General features: G+C 43.5%; 1 protein-coding gene across 1 annotated transcript in view; it reads left to right on the plus strand.

Annotated features, from left to right (window-relative positions):
- Positions 1-18,186, plus strand: part of col6a3 (collagen, type VI, alpha 3) — a 355,278-nt gene that overhangs the window by 268,561 nt on the left and 68,531 nt on the right. The window contains exons 61-62 of the mRNA XM_068036295.1: positions 1,900-2,517; positions 11,464-12,072. Coding sequence (XP_067892396.1) covers positions 1,900-2,517; positions 11,464-12,072 — 1,227 coding nt within the window. The remainder of the gene's footprint in view (positions 1-1,899; positions 2,518-11,463; positions 12,073-18,186) is intronic.

Here is an 18,186-nt window from a genome sequence, read left to right on the forward strand (position 1 = left end):
GAAAAAAATGATACAGGGAAAGTCTGTGAAGACTTGAACGCTTTTTGAAAGTCAAGTGTCGCGGAGCTGTGAATGATCAATAGGATCACCGGGATCATCTTATTCATGGAAGTGCAGGTTGAAAGTGCTCAGAGAAGTGAGCAAAGAGGACATTTACTTTTGAGAAAGTTCTCGGAGATCCAACCCATTGCAACTGTAAGCAGTTTGGGATTTTTAACCATAAAGATTTCACCATCAAAGAGGACTGTTTAAACATATAATTGTGGTCTGAGGTTTTCAAGTGTTTTAATAAATAAATAAAATACCTTCCTTTGTAATTTGGGAGTATCAGCTACTCACAAAGTGCTAGTTAGTTAATGGGGATTTCTTTTAGTTGTTATAATAGTCTTAACATTTTGTTGTGCAATTCTTTAAATTGGTCTGGGGATTCATATCTCATATTTTAACATTAACAGTCTTACTGAGATCATAACACCAGTGACAGTGAACGAATGGTGATGTAGTTCCAAGTCAGGATGGCTTGTCACTCTTGCAGGTGATGGTGTTCCCATCTATCTGCTATGCTTGTCCTTTTAGATGGTAGAGGTCACGGGTTTAGAAGGTGCTGTCAACGGAACCCTGGCGAGTTGCTGCTGTGCATCTTGTAGATGGTACATACCACTGCCACTGTGCGTTGATGGTGATTCTGATCAAGAAGGCTGCTTGTATTAAATGGTGTTGAGTTCCTTGAGTGTTGTTGGAGCTTCACTCATCTGGGCAAGTGGAGGGTATACCATGACACTCCTGAATGTGCCTTGTAGATGGTGCACGGGTTTTGGAGAGGCAGGAGGTGAGTTACTTGTCACAGAATTCCCAGTCTCTGACCTGCTCTTGTGGTCCAGTTAAGTTTCTGGTCAATAGTAACCCCAGGATGTTGATGGTGGGGATTCAGCGATGATAGATGAGTAGATGAACTGATGAAGGGCCGGTGTTGGGTGATACTATAGCAGTGGAAATAATTGGTCTTCATGATGGCGTGGATTTGTGGTCAGAAGCTCACCTCAGTGTCAGATATGACACCAAGTTTGCAAACAGTCTGGTTCAGCCTCACACAGTTTCAGGGAGAGAAATGGAGTCAGTGGGTAGGGAGCAGAGTTTATGATGGGGACCCACAGTAGAAGCAGATGTAGAGGTGAAAAACAAAAGAAAATTAACCAGAATAAAAGTGACTTGTTGATTTTTAAAAATTTGTTCCAGAGTAAGAGGGTTCTTTATCAGATAAATACAAGTTTTCTTGATATTTAGCAGCAGGACATTTCTGCTCATTCAGTACTGGATGTCAGACAAACAGTCTGACAATTTAGAGAGAGTGGAGGAATTGAGAGAGGTGCTGGTGAGGTAGAGCTCAGAGTCAGCACACGAATGGAAACTGATGAGTCTCTTCTGATCCTGTACATTCCTATCATCAGAAATAGTAGATTGGGGAGTCTACACAGCCCAAGTACATGGGGAAACTAAGTTTGTGCACATAGTTGATGCTGATACAACTCAACAATGCATGCCTGAATCGCTGTAGCAATTAGTTGAGTCCTCCCACAATAACTTCTTCAAATTGGTGCTTATGATGTCTTCATCAAATTCTGTTCAAAGGGGAAAAATATGTAAAACCCACAGGAGAAAGAGATGGGGAGGAAAAAAAATAAAAGAAAATTAATCAGAATGTGAGCAACTCTGATTTTTTATAATTGGTTCCTGAGTTAGAGGATTCGTTATAAGATAAATGCAAGTTTTCTTTCTTAAATATTTCGACAAATCATAGAGCTTCTTGTCTGTGTCAGTACAGAGTTCCTTGTATTTTCTTTATAATAACTACTAGCATTATATAATCTGCTATGGATTACAATGTGTATTTCTTTCCAGTTTTGCTGAAAGAAGTGAGCAAGAGAGACATTGTATTCCTTATCGATGGATCTGATAATGTCGGGGACACAGATTTCCCTTTTGTCCATGATTTTCTCACAAGTATAATAGAAAACCTCGATATTGGAAGTGACAGAGTTCAAATTGGATTGGTACAATACAGTAATTATGCAGAAACTGAATTCTATCTGAACACCTATTCTTCAGAAGATGAAATTCTGTCTCACGTGGAAGGACTCAGACTGAGAGGTGGGATGCCACTTAACACTGGAGCAGCACTGGACTATGTCCTTAAAAATCACTTTACCAGATCTTCAGGAAGTAGGAAAGAGGAAGGTGTTCCTCAGATATTGGTGCTCATCACTGCTGGAAGGTCCAGAGATTATATCAAACCATCTGCAGATGCACTGAAGCAAGCTGCTGTAACGATCTTTGCTGTAGGAGCCAGGAATGCAGACACAGCACAGGTGACAGAAATCGCAAGTGACCCTAGTTTGAGCCTCAGTGTGCAGGAATTCCACGCTCTACCTCATGTACAGGAACAGGTGATGATGTCGATGTCCACACTACCTCCTTCACATGAACCTACTGACCGGTTAACTGTTCCCATTAATCCAGGTACTTCAATTCATTTACTGCATTAGCAGTAATGTTAATACAACTATTAAAGGGGTTTTATATGAGATTTTGCACTGTGTCAAAAACTTTTAATATTTTTGGCCGAGACAGAGACTTCATTTTTATATCACTGTTTCAAGGAACAAAACATCACTAAACTGGAGAGTTATGTTTCTTTGATGGAGTGCCTTGAGAATAGGTATTAAGCATGTTGAGGGGGTTATGAATTAAGAGTGTTTGTTGAAGTGACAAAACAGAAAATGTAATCCAGCAAATAAACTTTTGAACAATTTAGACAGCAGTCTACAAAATTGGGTCACCTTGTTTTTTGGACATGGGGTCACAATTCGCAATCTGCCCGTGTTCATTTGGACCGAGGTGGGCAACATGCAAATTTGATGCACCCACCTCACCTGCATGATTGTTGTGTAACGCCGAGCAGATCCTATGCTGCTGTCTGCAGCTCCAAATTGACTGCTGCCTCTGTGCTCAGCAGGGGAAGCTGGTAGCGTTGTTTGCAGATGAATGTGTGGCTGGAGAGATGGTGCAGGAGGGAGGGCTTTAGAGTCCTGGGACTTTGAGACCGATTCTGGAGGAAATGGGACCTGGACAGACTGAACAGGGTGAATATCAGCACAGCCGGGACCAATGTCCTTGTGGGGGTGGTATGCTAGTGTATTGGGGACGACTTAAACTAACAGCATAGGGATGGGAACCAGGAGAAAACATTAGAAAGAAAAAACTAGGTGTATAAAGAATTGGGAGAGACAGATAGCACTAGAGTAAGAAATAATAAGGTATTATGTGGGGTCAGCGTAAGACTGAAAGTAGTAAGGTCCAAATGAGGTTTATAATGCATGTATATGAATGCACGGTGTGTGATAAATAAAGGGAGCGTCAGGCACAGGTAGCCACATCAGAGTATGATGTTGTGGTGATAACAGAGACCTGGCTCAAAAAAGGACACGACTGGGTCCTAAATATTCCTAGATACAAAGTGTTCAGGAAAGATAGGGAAGGAAAGAAAGGAGGCGGGGTGGTAGTATTGGTTAAGAATAATGGCCAGAATTTAATGGTGAGGCCGTGGCCCATCTTACAGGTTGGAAAGCTGGGACAAGCCCGCTTCCGTGGGCCTGAAAGCCATGTTGCTATTTGTGTGGCTCAGGCCTTAATTGGCTTTAGTCAGAGCTTCCACTCCTCTGAGGAAGGATGTCTCACCTCCAAGAGCTGCTGGCCAATCAGAGAACTGGCAGCTCTTTCGTCCCAGCAGCACCACCGGGAGCAGTGGCCATTGCTGGGACTGCACCCAACCAGGACCAGCAGCAATGGGAGAGGTGAGATGGGGTGGTGGGGTGCAGGTTGGAGTCTTGGGTGGGGGGTGGCCCATGCTGCTGCGGGGCCTACCATGAGGTGCAGAGTGCCTGATCCCGCCCCCCCCCTCCACCGGCCCTTGAGGATGCGGCAACACTCTCTGTCAAATCCGGGAGCTCACCGATACATATCCAAGAACACTCCTGAGTATTTCCAGGCACTTTGCAATAGAAAAAATTTCAGAAAGTCAACTTACCTGCAAGTTGGGTGCCTAGCCCTTTACATAACGCTAGTGCAGGGCCCATTTTGCAGCTTCATGCTTGTTGCAGAGTGGACAACGTAAAGGCTGCCTGCACATTCGTTGATCAAATTTGGAAACTTGTTGTCAAATCACCGGTGTGACATCAGGATAGCATCCATTCAAGGTTTTCTGGCACATGCAGCGATAGCCCTGTGTGCACCCTTCTTCTCCAGCAATGCTGCACAGACCATGCAGGAAATGGCCAGCGGTGCAGGACAGACAGTTTGGAGCAAAGCCTCCACTACAAGTGATGCTATACCCAGCATCTCTTTAATAGAGTCTTCAAACAGAGAGGTAGAACCGGAGTGCAGATTGCAAGCTGAGTGTGGAGATACGAGTTTGGTGAGTGGGAATTTTAAGTGTTGTTATCTTTCTAAAAATCTGCTCAGCAGTTAGCATTTAGCTGGGATTTACCTTCTATATAAAGTAGGGTTAAGAAAGTAAAGTAGGATTAAGAAAGTAAAGTAAGTTTCTGCCAGTCTTTGACAGGGATTAACCAGCTCTACTGCAGAGTAGCTGATTAGTTAATTAGCTGACCAGTCCAATCTGGTTGCTAGAGTTTCAGCTTCAAAAAGTATAAATACAGAGGTCTGGGTGGAGCCTGTAATCAGAGTGCAGATTGCAAGCTCAGTGTGGAGATACGAGTTTGGTGAGTGGCCAGTTGGGGTGCTCCTTTTTTCTAATTTTTTTGCCCTCCAGTATTTGGTTTTTGCTTCTGTGCAGTAGAAGGAACTGGTTGGTGAGTAACGGATAAGCTATTCTACTTATAATAAATACTTTGTAAAGTTAAGGTATGGCAGGGCAGCTCGGCCGAGTGTAATGCAGCCTGTGGCATGTGGGAAGTCATGGATGCACCATAAATCCTAGACAAACACATCTGCAGGAAGTGTCACTGACTGCACAAGCTTGAACTCTGGGTTTCAGAACTCGAGCAGCGGCTGGAGTCACTGTTGTGCATCTGCAAGGCAGAGAACTATGTGGATAGCACATTTAGGGAGGTGGTCACACCACAGGTTAGGAACATGCAGGCAGATAGGTAATGGGTGACCACCGGGCAGTCTAAGAGAACCAGGAAGATAGAGCAGGAGTCGCCTGAGATGATCTCACTCGCTAATCGGTTTTCTATGTTGGATACTGGTGAGGGTGATGTTTCCTCAGAGGACTACAGTCAGAGCCAAGTTTGTGGCACCACAAGTGGCTCAGCTGCACAGGAGGCGAGGAAGAAGAATGGAAGAGCAGTAGTGATAGGGGATTCATTAATTAGGGGAACAGACAGGTGTTTCTGTAGCAGTAAACATGACTCCAGGATGGTGTGATACCTCCCTGGTGCCAGGGTCAAGGATGTGATGGAATGGCTACATGACATTCTTCTGGGAGAGGGTGAACAGACAAAGGTCATGGTCCACGTTGGCGCCAATGACATAGGTAGGAAGGGGGATGAGGTTCTGAAAGAAGATTTTAGGGAGCTAGGAAGGAGATTAAAAAGCAGGACCTCCAAAGCAGTAATCTCAGGATTACTCTCAGTCCCACGTGCGAGTGAGCATAGGAATAGAAGAATTGAGTGATTGAACACGTGGCTGGAGAACTGGTGTAGGAGGGAGAGCATCAGATTTCTGAGGTATTGGGACCAGTTCTGGGGCAGGTGGGACTAGCGCAAAATGGATGGGTGGCATTTTAGCAGGACTGGGACTAAGTTCCTCGCAGGAAGATTTGCTGGGCAGGGTTGAAACTAGATTAGCAGGAGGATGGGAACCTGAGTGAGGGCTCAGATCGGAGGGAAGCAAAACTGGTAACTTGTCAGGGGTGTGGGAACCAGGAGCAAATATCAGAGAGGAATACCAAGGTGCACTGAATACTGGGGGAGATAGATAGCACTAGAGTAGGGAATAGTAAATTATTAGGTGAAGTCAGAGTAAGGGAGAAAGTAATAAAGTCTAAATCAAGGTTAATGTGCATTTATGTGATTGCACGGAATGTGGTTAATAAGACTGGTGAGGTACAGGTGCAGATTGCCATGTGGAAATATGATGTTGTGGCTATAACAGAAACCTAGCTCAAAGAAGGGCCGGACTGGGTGTTGAATATTCCTGGATACATGGTGTTCAGGAAAGATAGGAAAGGGAAAAAAGGGGGGGGGATGGCAGTATTGATTAAGGAGACCATTGCAGTGTTGGAGAAAAAGGATGTCCTGGAGGAGTCGAGGAAAGAATCAATCTGGCTCAAGCTAAGGAACAAAAAAGGTGCAGTTACATTGCTCGGTGTTGTCTATAGGCCACCAGCTAGTGGGAAGGACTTAGAGGAACAAATTTGCAGGAAGTTACAGAGAGGTGCAAAAATTATATGGTAGTTATAACGGGGGACTTTAATTATCAAACATAGATTGGGATAGTAGTAGTGTAAAGGGTAGTGAGGGGCAAGAGATCCGAGAGTGTGTTCAGGAAAATTTTCTACAGCATTATGTTGCTAGTCAAACAAGAAAGGAGGCACTGCTAGACCTGGTTTTTGGGAATGAGGTGGACCAAGTGGATCAGTATCAGTAGGAGAGCATGTAGGGGATAGTGATCATTGTATCGTAAGGTTTAGGCTGATTATATAAAAGGACAAAGAACAATCCAGAGTAAGAATAATTAACTGGGGGAAAAGCCAACTTCAGTGGAGTAAGAATGGAGCTGGGGTGAATAAATTGGAGTCAAATGTTTGCAAGAAAACCTATAGCTGAACATTGGGCTACCTTCAAAGAAGAGATAGTTCAAGTACAGTCAAGGTATGTTCCCTCTAACGGGAAAGGTAGGCCAAACAAATCCAGAGCTCCTTGGATGACAAAAGAGGTAGAGATTAAGATAAAGAAGAGAAAGTGTGCTTATGACAGATGCCAGGTAGAAAATACTATTGAGAACCAGGCTGAATGTAGAAGGTCTAGAGGAGAAGTGAGAAAGCAAGTAAGAAAAGCAAATAGAGAAGCATGAAAAGAGACAGGCAGCTACCATTAAAGGGAATCCCAAATTTTTCTTTAGACATATAAATAGTGAAAGGGTGGTAAAAGGAGGAGTGGGGCTGATTTGGGGCCATAAAGAGGATTTACACATGGAGGCAGAGGGCATAGCTGAGGTATTAAATGATTACTTTGCATCTATCTTTACCAAAGAAGAAAATGCAACTCAGGCAATGGTGAAAGAGGAGGTAGTTCAAACACAAGAATGGTTTAAAATTGATAAGGAGGATGTATTAGGTAGCTGTCTGTACTTAAAGTGGGTAAAACATCAGGACCAGATGAGATGCATCCAAAGATACTGAGGGAAGTGAGGGTGGAAATCACGGAGGCACTGGCCATAATTTTTCAGTTTTCCTTCGACTCAGGGGTGGTGCCAAAGGACTGGAGAATTGCAAATGTTACACCCTTGTTCAAAAAAGGGTGTAAAGATAAACCCAGCAACTACAGGCCAGTCAGTTTAACTTAGGTGGTGGAGAAACATCTAGAAAAAATAATTCAGGACAAAATTAATAGTCACATGGACAAATGTGGGTTAATTAAGGAAAGCCAGAATGGATTTCTTAAGAGAAAATCATGTTTAACTAACTTGCTGGAGTTTTTGAAGAGGTAACAGAGAGGGTTGATGAGGGCAATGCTGTTGATGTGGTATAAATGGACTTTCAAAAGGCATTTGATACAGTGCAACACAACAGACTTGTGAGCAAACTTATAGCTCATGGAATAAAATGGACAGTAGCAACATGGATATGGAATTGGCTGAGTGACAGGAAACAAAGAGGCGGCAGAGTGGCGCAATGGTTAGCACTGCAGCCTTACAACTCCAGGGACCTGGGTTCGATTCTGGGTACTGCTTGTGCGGAGTTTGCAAGTTCTCCCTGTGACTGTGTGGGTTTTCGCCGGATGCTCCGATTTCCTCCCACTGCCAAAGACTTGCAGGTGTTAGGTAAATTGGCTGTTGTAAATTGCCCCGAGTGTAGGTAGGTGATAGGGAATATGGGATTACTGTAGGGTGGTTGTTGGTCGGCACAGACTTGGTGGGCCGAAGGGCCTGTTTCAGTGCTGTATCTCTAAATTAAAAAAATAAATAAAGAGTAGCGGTTAATGGATGTTTTTCTGGCTGGAGGAAAGTTTATAGTGGAGTTCCCCAGGGGTCAGTGTTGGAACCCTTGCTTTTCCTGACATGTATTAATGACCTACACCTTGGTGTACAGGGCACAATTACAAAGTTTGAAGATGATACGAAACTTGGGGAGCATTGTGAACTGTGAGGAGAATAGTCTAGAACTCCAAAAGGGCACAGACAGGTTGGTGGAATGGGCAGACAAGTGACAGATGAAATTCATTGTGGAGAAAATTTGGTAGGAAAAACATGGTGAGACAATATAAAATAAAGGGTACAATTCTAAATGGGATGCAAGAACAGAGAGATCTGGGTGTATATGTGCATAACTCATGGAAGGTGGCAGGACAGGTTGAGAGAGCGGTTAATAAAACTTCCAGGGGCATTGAGTACAAGAGCAAGGAATATATGTTGAACTTGTATAAGACACTAGTTCATCCTCAGCATAACAATTGTGTCCAGTTCTGGGCGGCGCACTTTAGGAAAGACGTGATGGCATTGGAGAGAGTACAGAAGAGATTCACGAGAATGGTTCCAAGGATGAGGAACTTCAGTTATGAAAATAGATTGGAGAAATTAGGACTGTTTTCCTTGCAGGAGAGAAGGCTGAGAGGTGATTTGATAGAGGTATTCAAAATCATGAGAGGTCTGGACAGAGTAGATAGAGAGAAACTGTTCTCACTTGTGAAAGGATCGAGAACAGGAGGGCACAGATTTAAAGTATTTGGTAAGAGAAGCAAAAGTGACATGAGGAAAATCTTTTTCACACAAAGAGTGATTAAGGTTTGGAATGCACTGCCTGAGAGTGTGGCGGAGGCAGTTTCAATTGAAGCATCAAAAGGGAATTAAACTGTTATATGAAAAGGAAGAATGTGCAGGGTTATGGGGAGAAGGCGAGAGAATGGAACTAAGTGAATTGCTCTTTCAGAGAGCCAGTGTGGACATGATGGGCTGAATGGCCTCCTTCTGCACTGTAACAATTCTGTGATTCTGGAACTAAAAGCTGGCAGCCCGCTGATTTATTTTTAAATTTTCAGGGTTAAAGAGGTTGTTTCGCAGTAATTAAAACTTTTCATACCATTAAAAATTCACTTACCCTTGATTGGAAAAAGTGGATAACCCACCTTTTCCGGTGGGCTTAATGAGTATCTAGTGGGGAAGTATCACAAATACACACCCTTCCATGTATTTGAACAGTGAGTTTCTTGATGAACTGCTGGTATAGCAAAGACTCTGAGCAGAGCAATGCCAACAGCAACTCCCTGATTCCTGTGTTTAATTGCACACTGAAAGTTATTATTTGATTTGCTCCTTAATAATAAGTGCTGATAGCCTCACTGTTATTTCTACCACAAAACCTGGGCCAAAATCTGGTCATTATCACATTGCTGTTTGTAGAACCATGCTGTGCGCAAATTGGCTGTGGCCTTTCTGACATTACAACAGTGATTACACTTAAAAAAATACTTCATTAGCTGTACTGCACTTTGGGATGTCCTGAGGGCATAAAAGGCAGTATATAAATGTAAGTATTTCCTCCTTTGTATCTTTTAAAAGAAATTTATACCAACTGAAATCTTCACAGGAAAAGATAATGCACGTTAGTTTCCAAAGATCAGAAGAACGAAAACAACTGCATTTTTCAAAAGTTATCAAGAAAAAAAAATCACGTGGCATCATATTGTAAGTCTCATTTTTTTCACTGAAGAAGAAAGTATCCCTGGAGAGAGAAACAGAGTTAATGGGCTGGATTTTGAGGAGCTCTCACGTTGGGATCTGTGAGGGGTGGGGGGGGCCTGAAGATGGCCTCGGATAAAGACCTGCCACGGACCCCGACACTGGCAGGGCAGGCCCGATATTACCGGAGGCGGCGAGGCCTCGAGGTGGCTCCCCCCCCCCCACCCCGCCCAGCAATTGCTTGGCGACGGGACTACAATTTAAATATTTAAATAAATAAAAATAAGTGAATTACTTAATCTCACGTCATCTCCCAATGTCCCGCTGCAATCTTTGGCCTGGTGGCCAGCATTCCCGTGCCTTTGGATCCCTGTTCAGGGAAACGAGAGGAAACAATTGTGGGGAGCGGGAGGAGGTAAGTTTTTCAGTGCAGGGGTTGGGGTAATGGGGTCAAATTAGCATCATGGGTGTAGGGGATGGTGGGAAGGGTTGAAGTTGAAAGTTTGTGCGATTTGTGGGGGAATGTCAGATGGTAAAGGTCAGTGTTTTGGGGGGGGGAAAGGGCAAATAATTAATTTAATTTTTAATTTTTATTGGGGTGTGGGAGAGGTGCAAAAGAGAAATATTTATTAATTTTAATTCCATTTCCCTTTAAATATTTAAATTTCCCAGTAGGACTTACAGCCCTTTAAACATGGCATAGGCAGCTGCTGCCATTGCCAAGGACAGACAACCTGCCCCCCTCCACATGATTGAGGGGGCAGCCCACCCCAGCTATTTAAATGAGCCACTGGGCTCAGAATTGCGGCGGCTCTTTGGCATGCAGCCTGCACGGGTAGGCTGCCATTTTTCTCGCCCACTGCCGAAATCGGTGGCAGGCTTATAAAATTCAGCTCAATGTTTCAGATCAGTGACCTTTCATCAGGACTGTTCTGATGAAAGATCATTGTGAAACGTTAACTCTGTTTCTTTCTCTACAGACGCTCCTGCTGCGTGTTTCCAGCACTTTCTGTTTTTATTTCAGATTTCCAGAATCCGCAATATTTGGCTTTTACTTTAGCATCATATTCCTGTTAGTTGGTTGTTTACTAAATTGGACTAAAATTTCAAACTTAAAGTAAAGTCTGGTGTGATACTCTGTTGTTTTCAAAGACTGGGAAAATCCTACAGAGCAATATAATAAATTGCTATTCATTAAGATAACCTTAGTATTTAAAGCTTACCAAAGCAAGGATAGACCTTCTGGAAGTTATGAGGTGCTGGGACTCACCCATGAGAGTGACCTAAAATGTTAGACCTGAAATATTCCATAGCAAGAGGATAGAAAAGATCCAAAATCATATTTTCATCTCCTATGAAATAATTTAAAAAGAAGCAGAAATGGATGGAAAACAAAAGAACATCAGTCAGAACTTGAGCTAATTATTAAACTTACTGATGACAAGTCTCCTGGAACAGATACGGCCAACTATTTTAGCCAGTTAAATATTTCAACTAATTATAGCTCTGCACATCTGTAACACTCTATTTTTTCACTTCTAACAGAAAAAACAAGCAAGAGAGACATTGTATTCCTTATCGATGGATCAGACAATGTTGGGAACGCAGATTTGCCTTTTGTCCATGATTTTCTCACAAGTATAATAGAAAATCTCGATATTGGAAGTGACAGAGTTCAAATTGGATTGGTACAATACAGTAATTATGCAGAAACTGAATTCTATCTGAACACTTATTCTTCAGAAGATGAAATTCTGTCTCATGTGGAAGGACTCAGATTGAGAGGTGGGATGCCACTTAACACTGGAGCAGCACTGGACTATATTCTTAGAAGTCACTTTACCAGATCTTCAGGAAGTAGGAAAGAGGAAGGTGTTCCTCAGATATTGGTGCTCATCACTGCTGGAAGGTCCAGAGATTATATCAAACCATCTGCAGATGCACTGAAGCAAGCTGCTGTAACGATCTTTGCTGTAGGAGCCAGGAATGCAGACACAGCACAGGTGACAGAAATCGCAAGTGACCCTAGTTTGAGCCTCAGTGTGCAGGAATTCCGTGCTCTGCCTCAAGTACAGGAACAGGTGATGATATTGATGTCCACACTACCTCCTTCACGAGAACCTACTGACCGGTTAACTGTTCCCATTAATCCAGGTACTTCAATTCATTTGTTGCATTTGCAATAATGTTAATACAACTATTAAAGGACTTTGGGGATTTTGCACTGTACTAAAAATGTAATACTATTTTCCAGGGCACCTCTTAGCTCAGCAAAGGTAATTATTATATGTTTCACTAGCTAAAGGTCTAGCAAGATTAACAATGTCATTCAACTGGGGATGGCAAGGATTTCTTTGATGAAGTAATTTGAGAAGAGTTATTAAGCATATCAGGAGTTATTAATTTAGGATCTTCATTAAAATGATAAAACGGAAACTGAAGTTTGGAGGATTTAGACACTTGTTTACAAAGTTTCCCAATCAGAAAAGTAACAAGTGTTAAAACAATAATTTTGTTCCTAGTGCATGAGTAGAATCAGTTAAACACTATCCAGACGACTGCAATAGTTACCACTATTTTGAAGTGAGTTTCTACTTTTAAATTATTTTGCAATGTCATCAGTCATTTCAAATAAATTAGTTTTGATTAGCATTGACATTCTTTGTTGAGGGAGTGTAGAACATTAGAAATGTCAGAGTAATGCAACTTACATTGCTTTCATTGATTTTCACAAGACTAAACATAGTGACTCATCTGTCTATTCCCCATGAAGGTGACTGAGTATAGCCTATGGACATACATCACCAAACATTGAATATTATTTGGGTTGTGAACTGAAACTACTGCGAAGAATAGATGGTAAACTCACAGAACCTATCTCACTTGAAAAAGGGATGAGATTGAATTAGCCACTGCCATCCATTATATGCATTATCTTCATCAAGGATGTCTTGGATTGAATCAGAAAGACCTTGTCATAATGTTCTGGGCATTTCAAAGAAGTGCATTTTTCCTTTTTGCAAACAATATTGTATCATTAGTTGAATTATCTGTGAATCTAATAAGAATTTTACTCAAGAATAAGGAGCTAACCAATGAGGTGTAGTGCTGGATGTGCTCAGTGCAAAATTATGGCTTCGCGTAATTGTTGGAAATTTCACATGTGGTCTTTAGATATTATTTTAGGGTCAACATGACCTATTGCATTGCTGCTCTTGTTGGTGAGTAAACTCACTAACAAATCAGTTGTACCTGTGCTGACTGGAATCATGCCTAGACCTGGAGCTTCTCAGTCTCTCTGATTGGCAAGAGAGTATTATTTCTGTATCTCTGAGTTTCAGAGTGCTTATCCAGAGGAGGAGAGCAAAACAATACCATCTAATCTCTTCCAATCAAAGTTGCCAGGATGAATGTAGCCCCTCACATTCTTTGGTGTGCTCATAGCACCTGTATTGTCTGATCAAATAAGTTCCATGGTGGGTGCACTTGATGAAAAGCATTCTATCATCAGAGTGAAAACAGCGATGAAAGATAACCAATTGCATCAAAGCAGATGCAAAATCAAACAGTTCGACAGCTGTCGCATTTTCCCTTCAGCATATTTCATTAAAATGCCTCATCACGCAGTCCATAGGCTTTCTGATGTTAAAATGATGTGGTATGCCTTGGAATTAACCCTTTGTAAAAATAATCAAATGTCATCTCAATATCATTACATAAATTAAAATAAAGTCCCTAAATGTTACAACAGTTCAGAGGGGACTCTTTTTAAAAATTATTTTTCATGGGACATGGGCATCGCTGGCAAGGCCAGCATTTGTTGCCCGTCCCTAATTGCCCTTGACAACTGAGTGGCTTTGCTAGACCATTTCAGAGGGCAGTTAAGAGTCAACCACATTGCTGTGGGTCCGGAGTTACATGTATGCCAGACCAGGTAAGGACAGCAGATTTCCTTTCCGAAAGGTCCTCCAGAGAGACAGTGGCCAACCTCTAGGAGAGTGATTTGTGGCATCACTCTGAGTGGATGCAGGAATTGCGCACTGGCGTTCATGGATCCGAGAGACGCTGGGTAATGTGGATCAGTCAGTGGTGCTGGTGGCACAGAAATATTTGTAAGGGATGCCAGTTGCACCCCAAGCCATGTCCACCGCTCGGCATCAGGCATGCCCGCCAAGGCTAAGGATGTCATGGAAGAGGATGGGGGTGCCACCCCTCATGGGGTGCCCTCATTATCCTCTGCCTTCTTGGCCCCTCTGACTGAGGGACCATCTGTGCAGCAGGACCAAGTGATGAAGGCTTTCTCTGCAATGATGCCCCCAAAGGCACCTCCACAACATGGGCAACTGCTACGTGTATCTTAGCCACTGGCTAAGTCAGGTGAGCGGGGTTCCCCCATCTCCTCTGAGGCCACAAGGGGAGCACAGCCTAGGAGTGGCTGAGTGCAGAGGCCACCGTGTTGCATGGAGCACTAAGTGGGTCACTGGGGTGTCTTCCTACTGTCTCAATGAACTGTTTTCCTCTCTGTACACTAGATAAGAATGATACTTTAAGGCACATGTCTGAGACTCTTTTTTTCTACTGTGACAAGACAAGTGGTTTGAATTGATGAAAGTGTTATGGACTGGAGGGAAATGGGGTGGCTGGGTACCACTGATCACCTCCCAACTGACCACAGATAGTGTTTTGTTAAACTCATGTTTCAGCCCATGTGCTTTGTTGGCAAGTTAACAGTGACAGGTTTTCTCGCGAGTTTAAAACAGAAAATTAAATATTCGTTGAACAATAATCACCTGAAATATTCGCAACAACACCCACACATGTATTCACTCTTTTATACACTCAAGAAAAGATAGATAGTAGGTAAAGGGCAAGAGGCGTTAAGAGTTCAAGGTGTGAAAGTCTGCTGCTTTCAGGAAAAACTTGTGGGATCCTCTTGAATGGTAAGTTTTTAAAGTTGCAGGCCTGTTTGCTGGCTCTCTTGCCCTTGCTGGATTGCTGAAGTTTTCTGGTGGTCAACACTTCATTTCGAAGACGGTGCTAGTATTTCTAAGTTCAATTTTCACAGGTGCAGGGGGTTGTTCAAAAGGCACTTTCTTATTTCTCTGCTGCAGTTGGTTGCCAACTCGTCTTAGCAGGATTCAACTGTCTTAGCTGGAATTGATCTCAGCCATGTGCTGGAATTCAAGATGGCTTTTGATATTCTCTCTCCAGCTGGAGATACCAGTCTGATGTTCTGATAACTGATCACTTCCTTTGTTCTCCAAAAAGGTTACCTTTAAACATAAATTCACAAGGTGTTAGTTTTGCCCATGTGACTTTAGGTTTTTGGTTCCTGAGGGGCTATACAATAGCTTCTAATTTCAGCCCATTTTGATAAGATGGTCACACTTTATTGTGTGATTATAGCTGGAGACAGAGGTTCTTCTACTGCCTTTGTGTTCGCTCATTTATGAATAGCTCACATCCATGTGTGATGAGCTGTTAAATTTCAATGCAGATGGGCTTAATAAGTTTCAATTCTAGCAGACATGGATGTGTGGGGAACATGTATGTCATTTGACTTCTTCCTCCATCTTATTGAAGGCAATTATACCAGTTTTTTTAAACTGTTCATTTTTTTATAACTCTTCAGTTTATTGTTTGTATTTCCATCACTGTACTTCCTGTGAAGATGACAAAAGACATAATGGTGAGGGCAAAGAATCTGAGCAGATGCTCTTCTGTCATTGGTGGTGAGTGATTAAATGTTCCAGTCTGCGTCTTCCATCCATGTGTTTGTGCAGGTATCTCACAATCCCTTCCATGTGATCCCTGGGTCAGAGGGGCTCAGCTGAAAGTGCCCTGAATCAGGAGATCGCTGACATTCATGGCATCCTCGCAAGTCCTATGCACTCCAAGCCATGCCCAGCCTCCTCTTTGTGCAGCAGAGGCACCTCTCTATTCTGCCGGATCTTCCTCCTCCTATCTCACCTCCTGCTCTTCCCTGGAGGAGCTGTCGCCTTCTAGGGCCTCACTGTCCTCAAGTCTATACCTCTCTGCAGGGCCATGTTATGAAGAACGCAGCAAACCACCACAATGGCCAAGACCTTTGCAAGAGGGTATTCGAGGGCTGCAGCCGACTGGCCCAGGCACCTGAATCACATCTTCAGAAGCCCAATGACCTGTTCAATGGTTGTCCTAGTAAGCAGTTTGTTCTGGTCATATTAGCTTTGTGCCTCTGTTTGGGGCACCTGTAGAGGGGTGAGTAGCCATGCCTACAAGAGATAACCCTTTTCTCCTAGGATCCATCCACACACTCTGGGGTGTGGAGTGAAGATCTAAGGCAGCCTGGACTTGAGGAGGATGAAGGAGTCATGGCAGCTGCCCAGATAATGTGCTCACACGTGGAGGAAGCTCTTGATGAGGTCGCAGACCAGTTAGACGTTGAAGGAGTGGAAGCCCTTCCCGTTGATGAGCCTCACTGACTCGTCACTCGGTGCCTTGATGCCACATGGGTGTAATTGATGGTGCCCTGCACTTGAGGGAATCTAGCAATGGAGGAAAAACCCAATGCACTCTGTCCTTGCAAGATGAATTGAATTTACTGTTCAGTTCTGGCAAAGAGACTCATCGGTGTCCTGCGAGATGCAATGGTGTGGTGTGGCTCGTGAGATGCCCCTAAGGTCCACAGCAGATTTATGGAAGGAGACAGAAGTGAAGAAATTCAAGGCCATGGTGACCACTGGCAGGGCATGGCGACCAGTGCTGAGAGGTGCAAGGTCTTCGGCGATAAGGTCACATCTGTGACCATCTGCCTGGAGAGACGCAGTTTCCTGTGACACTGGTTCTTGGCCATCTCCAGGTAGCTCCACCTTTGGCGGTAGATCCTCTGCTGAGAGTATGGCCTCCGTGTCCTTCCTGCTGCTCTTTCCTCTCCTGTGCTCTCCTGCTGCTCGGGGCCCGCCTTTCCTGTGGAGGATGTTGCCCCTCATCACCACTGGAGCCAAAATCTGATGGTCGTACCCCCATTGCCAGCTGGAGCCCTCCTGGGCAGGCGGTCACCAATTGTCGTAAGCAGCCTTGCCTCCTGCTCTTTTGCCCCTGCAATGCCAGGGGGTGCTGACCCCCTGCAAAGCCCGGGCACTGAGTGCCCACTCTCCCTGACACTTGTTCAGTGCCAAGGGCACCCCCTTACTAACAGCTGAGTCCCCCTTTGCCCTGCTGACACTTTTATGTGACTGGGGTGATGCCATGACTGGTTCCCACGCTACACCCGCCTCCCCTAACCTGATCTGTTTTAGAAGGTGCATGTTACCCATATACCCTTTTAAAAATTAGAACTTCCAACCCTCACAAGCTCTTAACAAGCTTTTAAACTGTCTTAAATGTCCTTAATTGTGAGACAAGCAGCATTCCTGTCCCACCTTTCCCCCAGCCTGGTGATTATTGCTGGGACTGGGATCGGCACATTGAAATTGAAACGCTGTCTCGTGCCAGTATTTTTGGGGTCCTCCCTGCCTCCATTACCATTCTTGGCGGCCCCCAAAAATTCAGCCTAAGGAAGAGATAGTGAAGGTTCAGAAGTATTTTCCCTTACTGAAAAAGGGTGGGAATAAAAAATCCAGAACCCCCTGGATGTCACGGAGGTTGAAGGAGAGGATGTAGGGAAAAAAAGGAAGCTTATAATGAATACCAAGGGCTTAATACTGCAGAAAATCTAAAGGAGTATAAAAAGTGTAGGGATGAAATTGAAAAGGAATTAAGAAAGTAAAGAGAGGTCATGAAAAATATTGACAAGTCAAATCAAGGAAAACCCAAAGAATGTTTATAAATACATAAAGAGCAAGAGGATAACTAAAGAAAGAGTAGGGCCTAATAGGGACTATAAGGGTAACCTATGTGTGGAGGTGGAGGATGTGGGTATGGTTCTTAATGAGTATTTTGCATCTGTTTTCACAAAAGAGCGGGATGACACAGACATTGCAATCAGGGAGGAGGAGTCTGAAATATTAGATGAAATTAACATAGTGAGGGAGGAAATATTAAGGGGTTTAACATCTTTGAAAGTGGATAAATCCGCAGGAACTAAGAGAAGAAATAACGGAGGCTGTGATCATTATTTTTCAGTCCTTTCTGGCTACAGGTGTGGTGCCAGACAACTGGAGGACAGCTAAAGCTATACCATTGTTTAACAAGGGAGAAAGTGATCGAGTGAGTAATTATAGGCCAGTCAACCTAACCTCTGTAGTGAGAAAACTATTGGAAACATTTCTGAGGGACACGGTTAAT

The sequence above is a fragment of the Heterodontus francisci genome, chromosome 7, assembly GCF_036365525.1.
Source record: "Heterodontus francisci isolate sHetFra1 chromosome 7, sHetFra1.hap1, whole genome shotgun sequence".
NCBI classification, from domain to species: Eukaryota; Metazoa; Chordata; class Chondrichthyes; order Heterodontiformes; family Heterodontidae; genus Heterodontus; species Heterodontus francisci.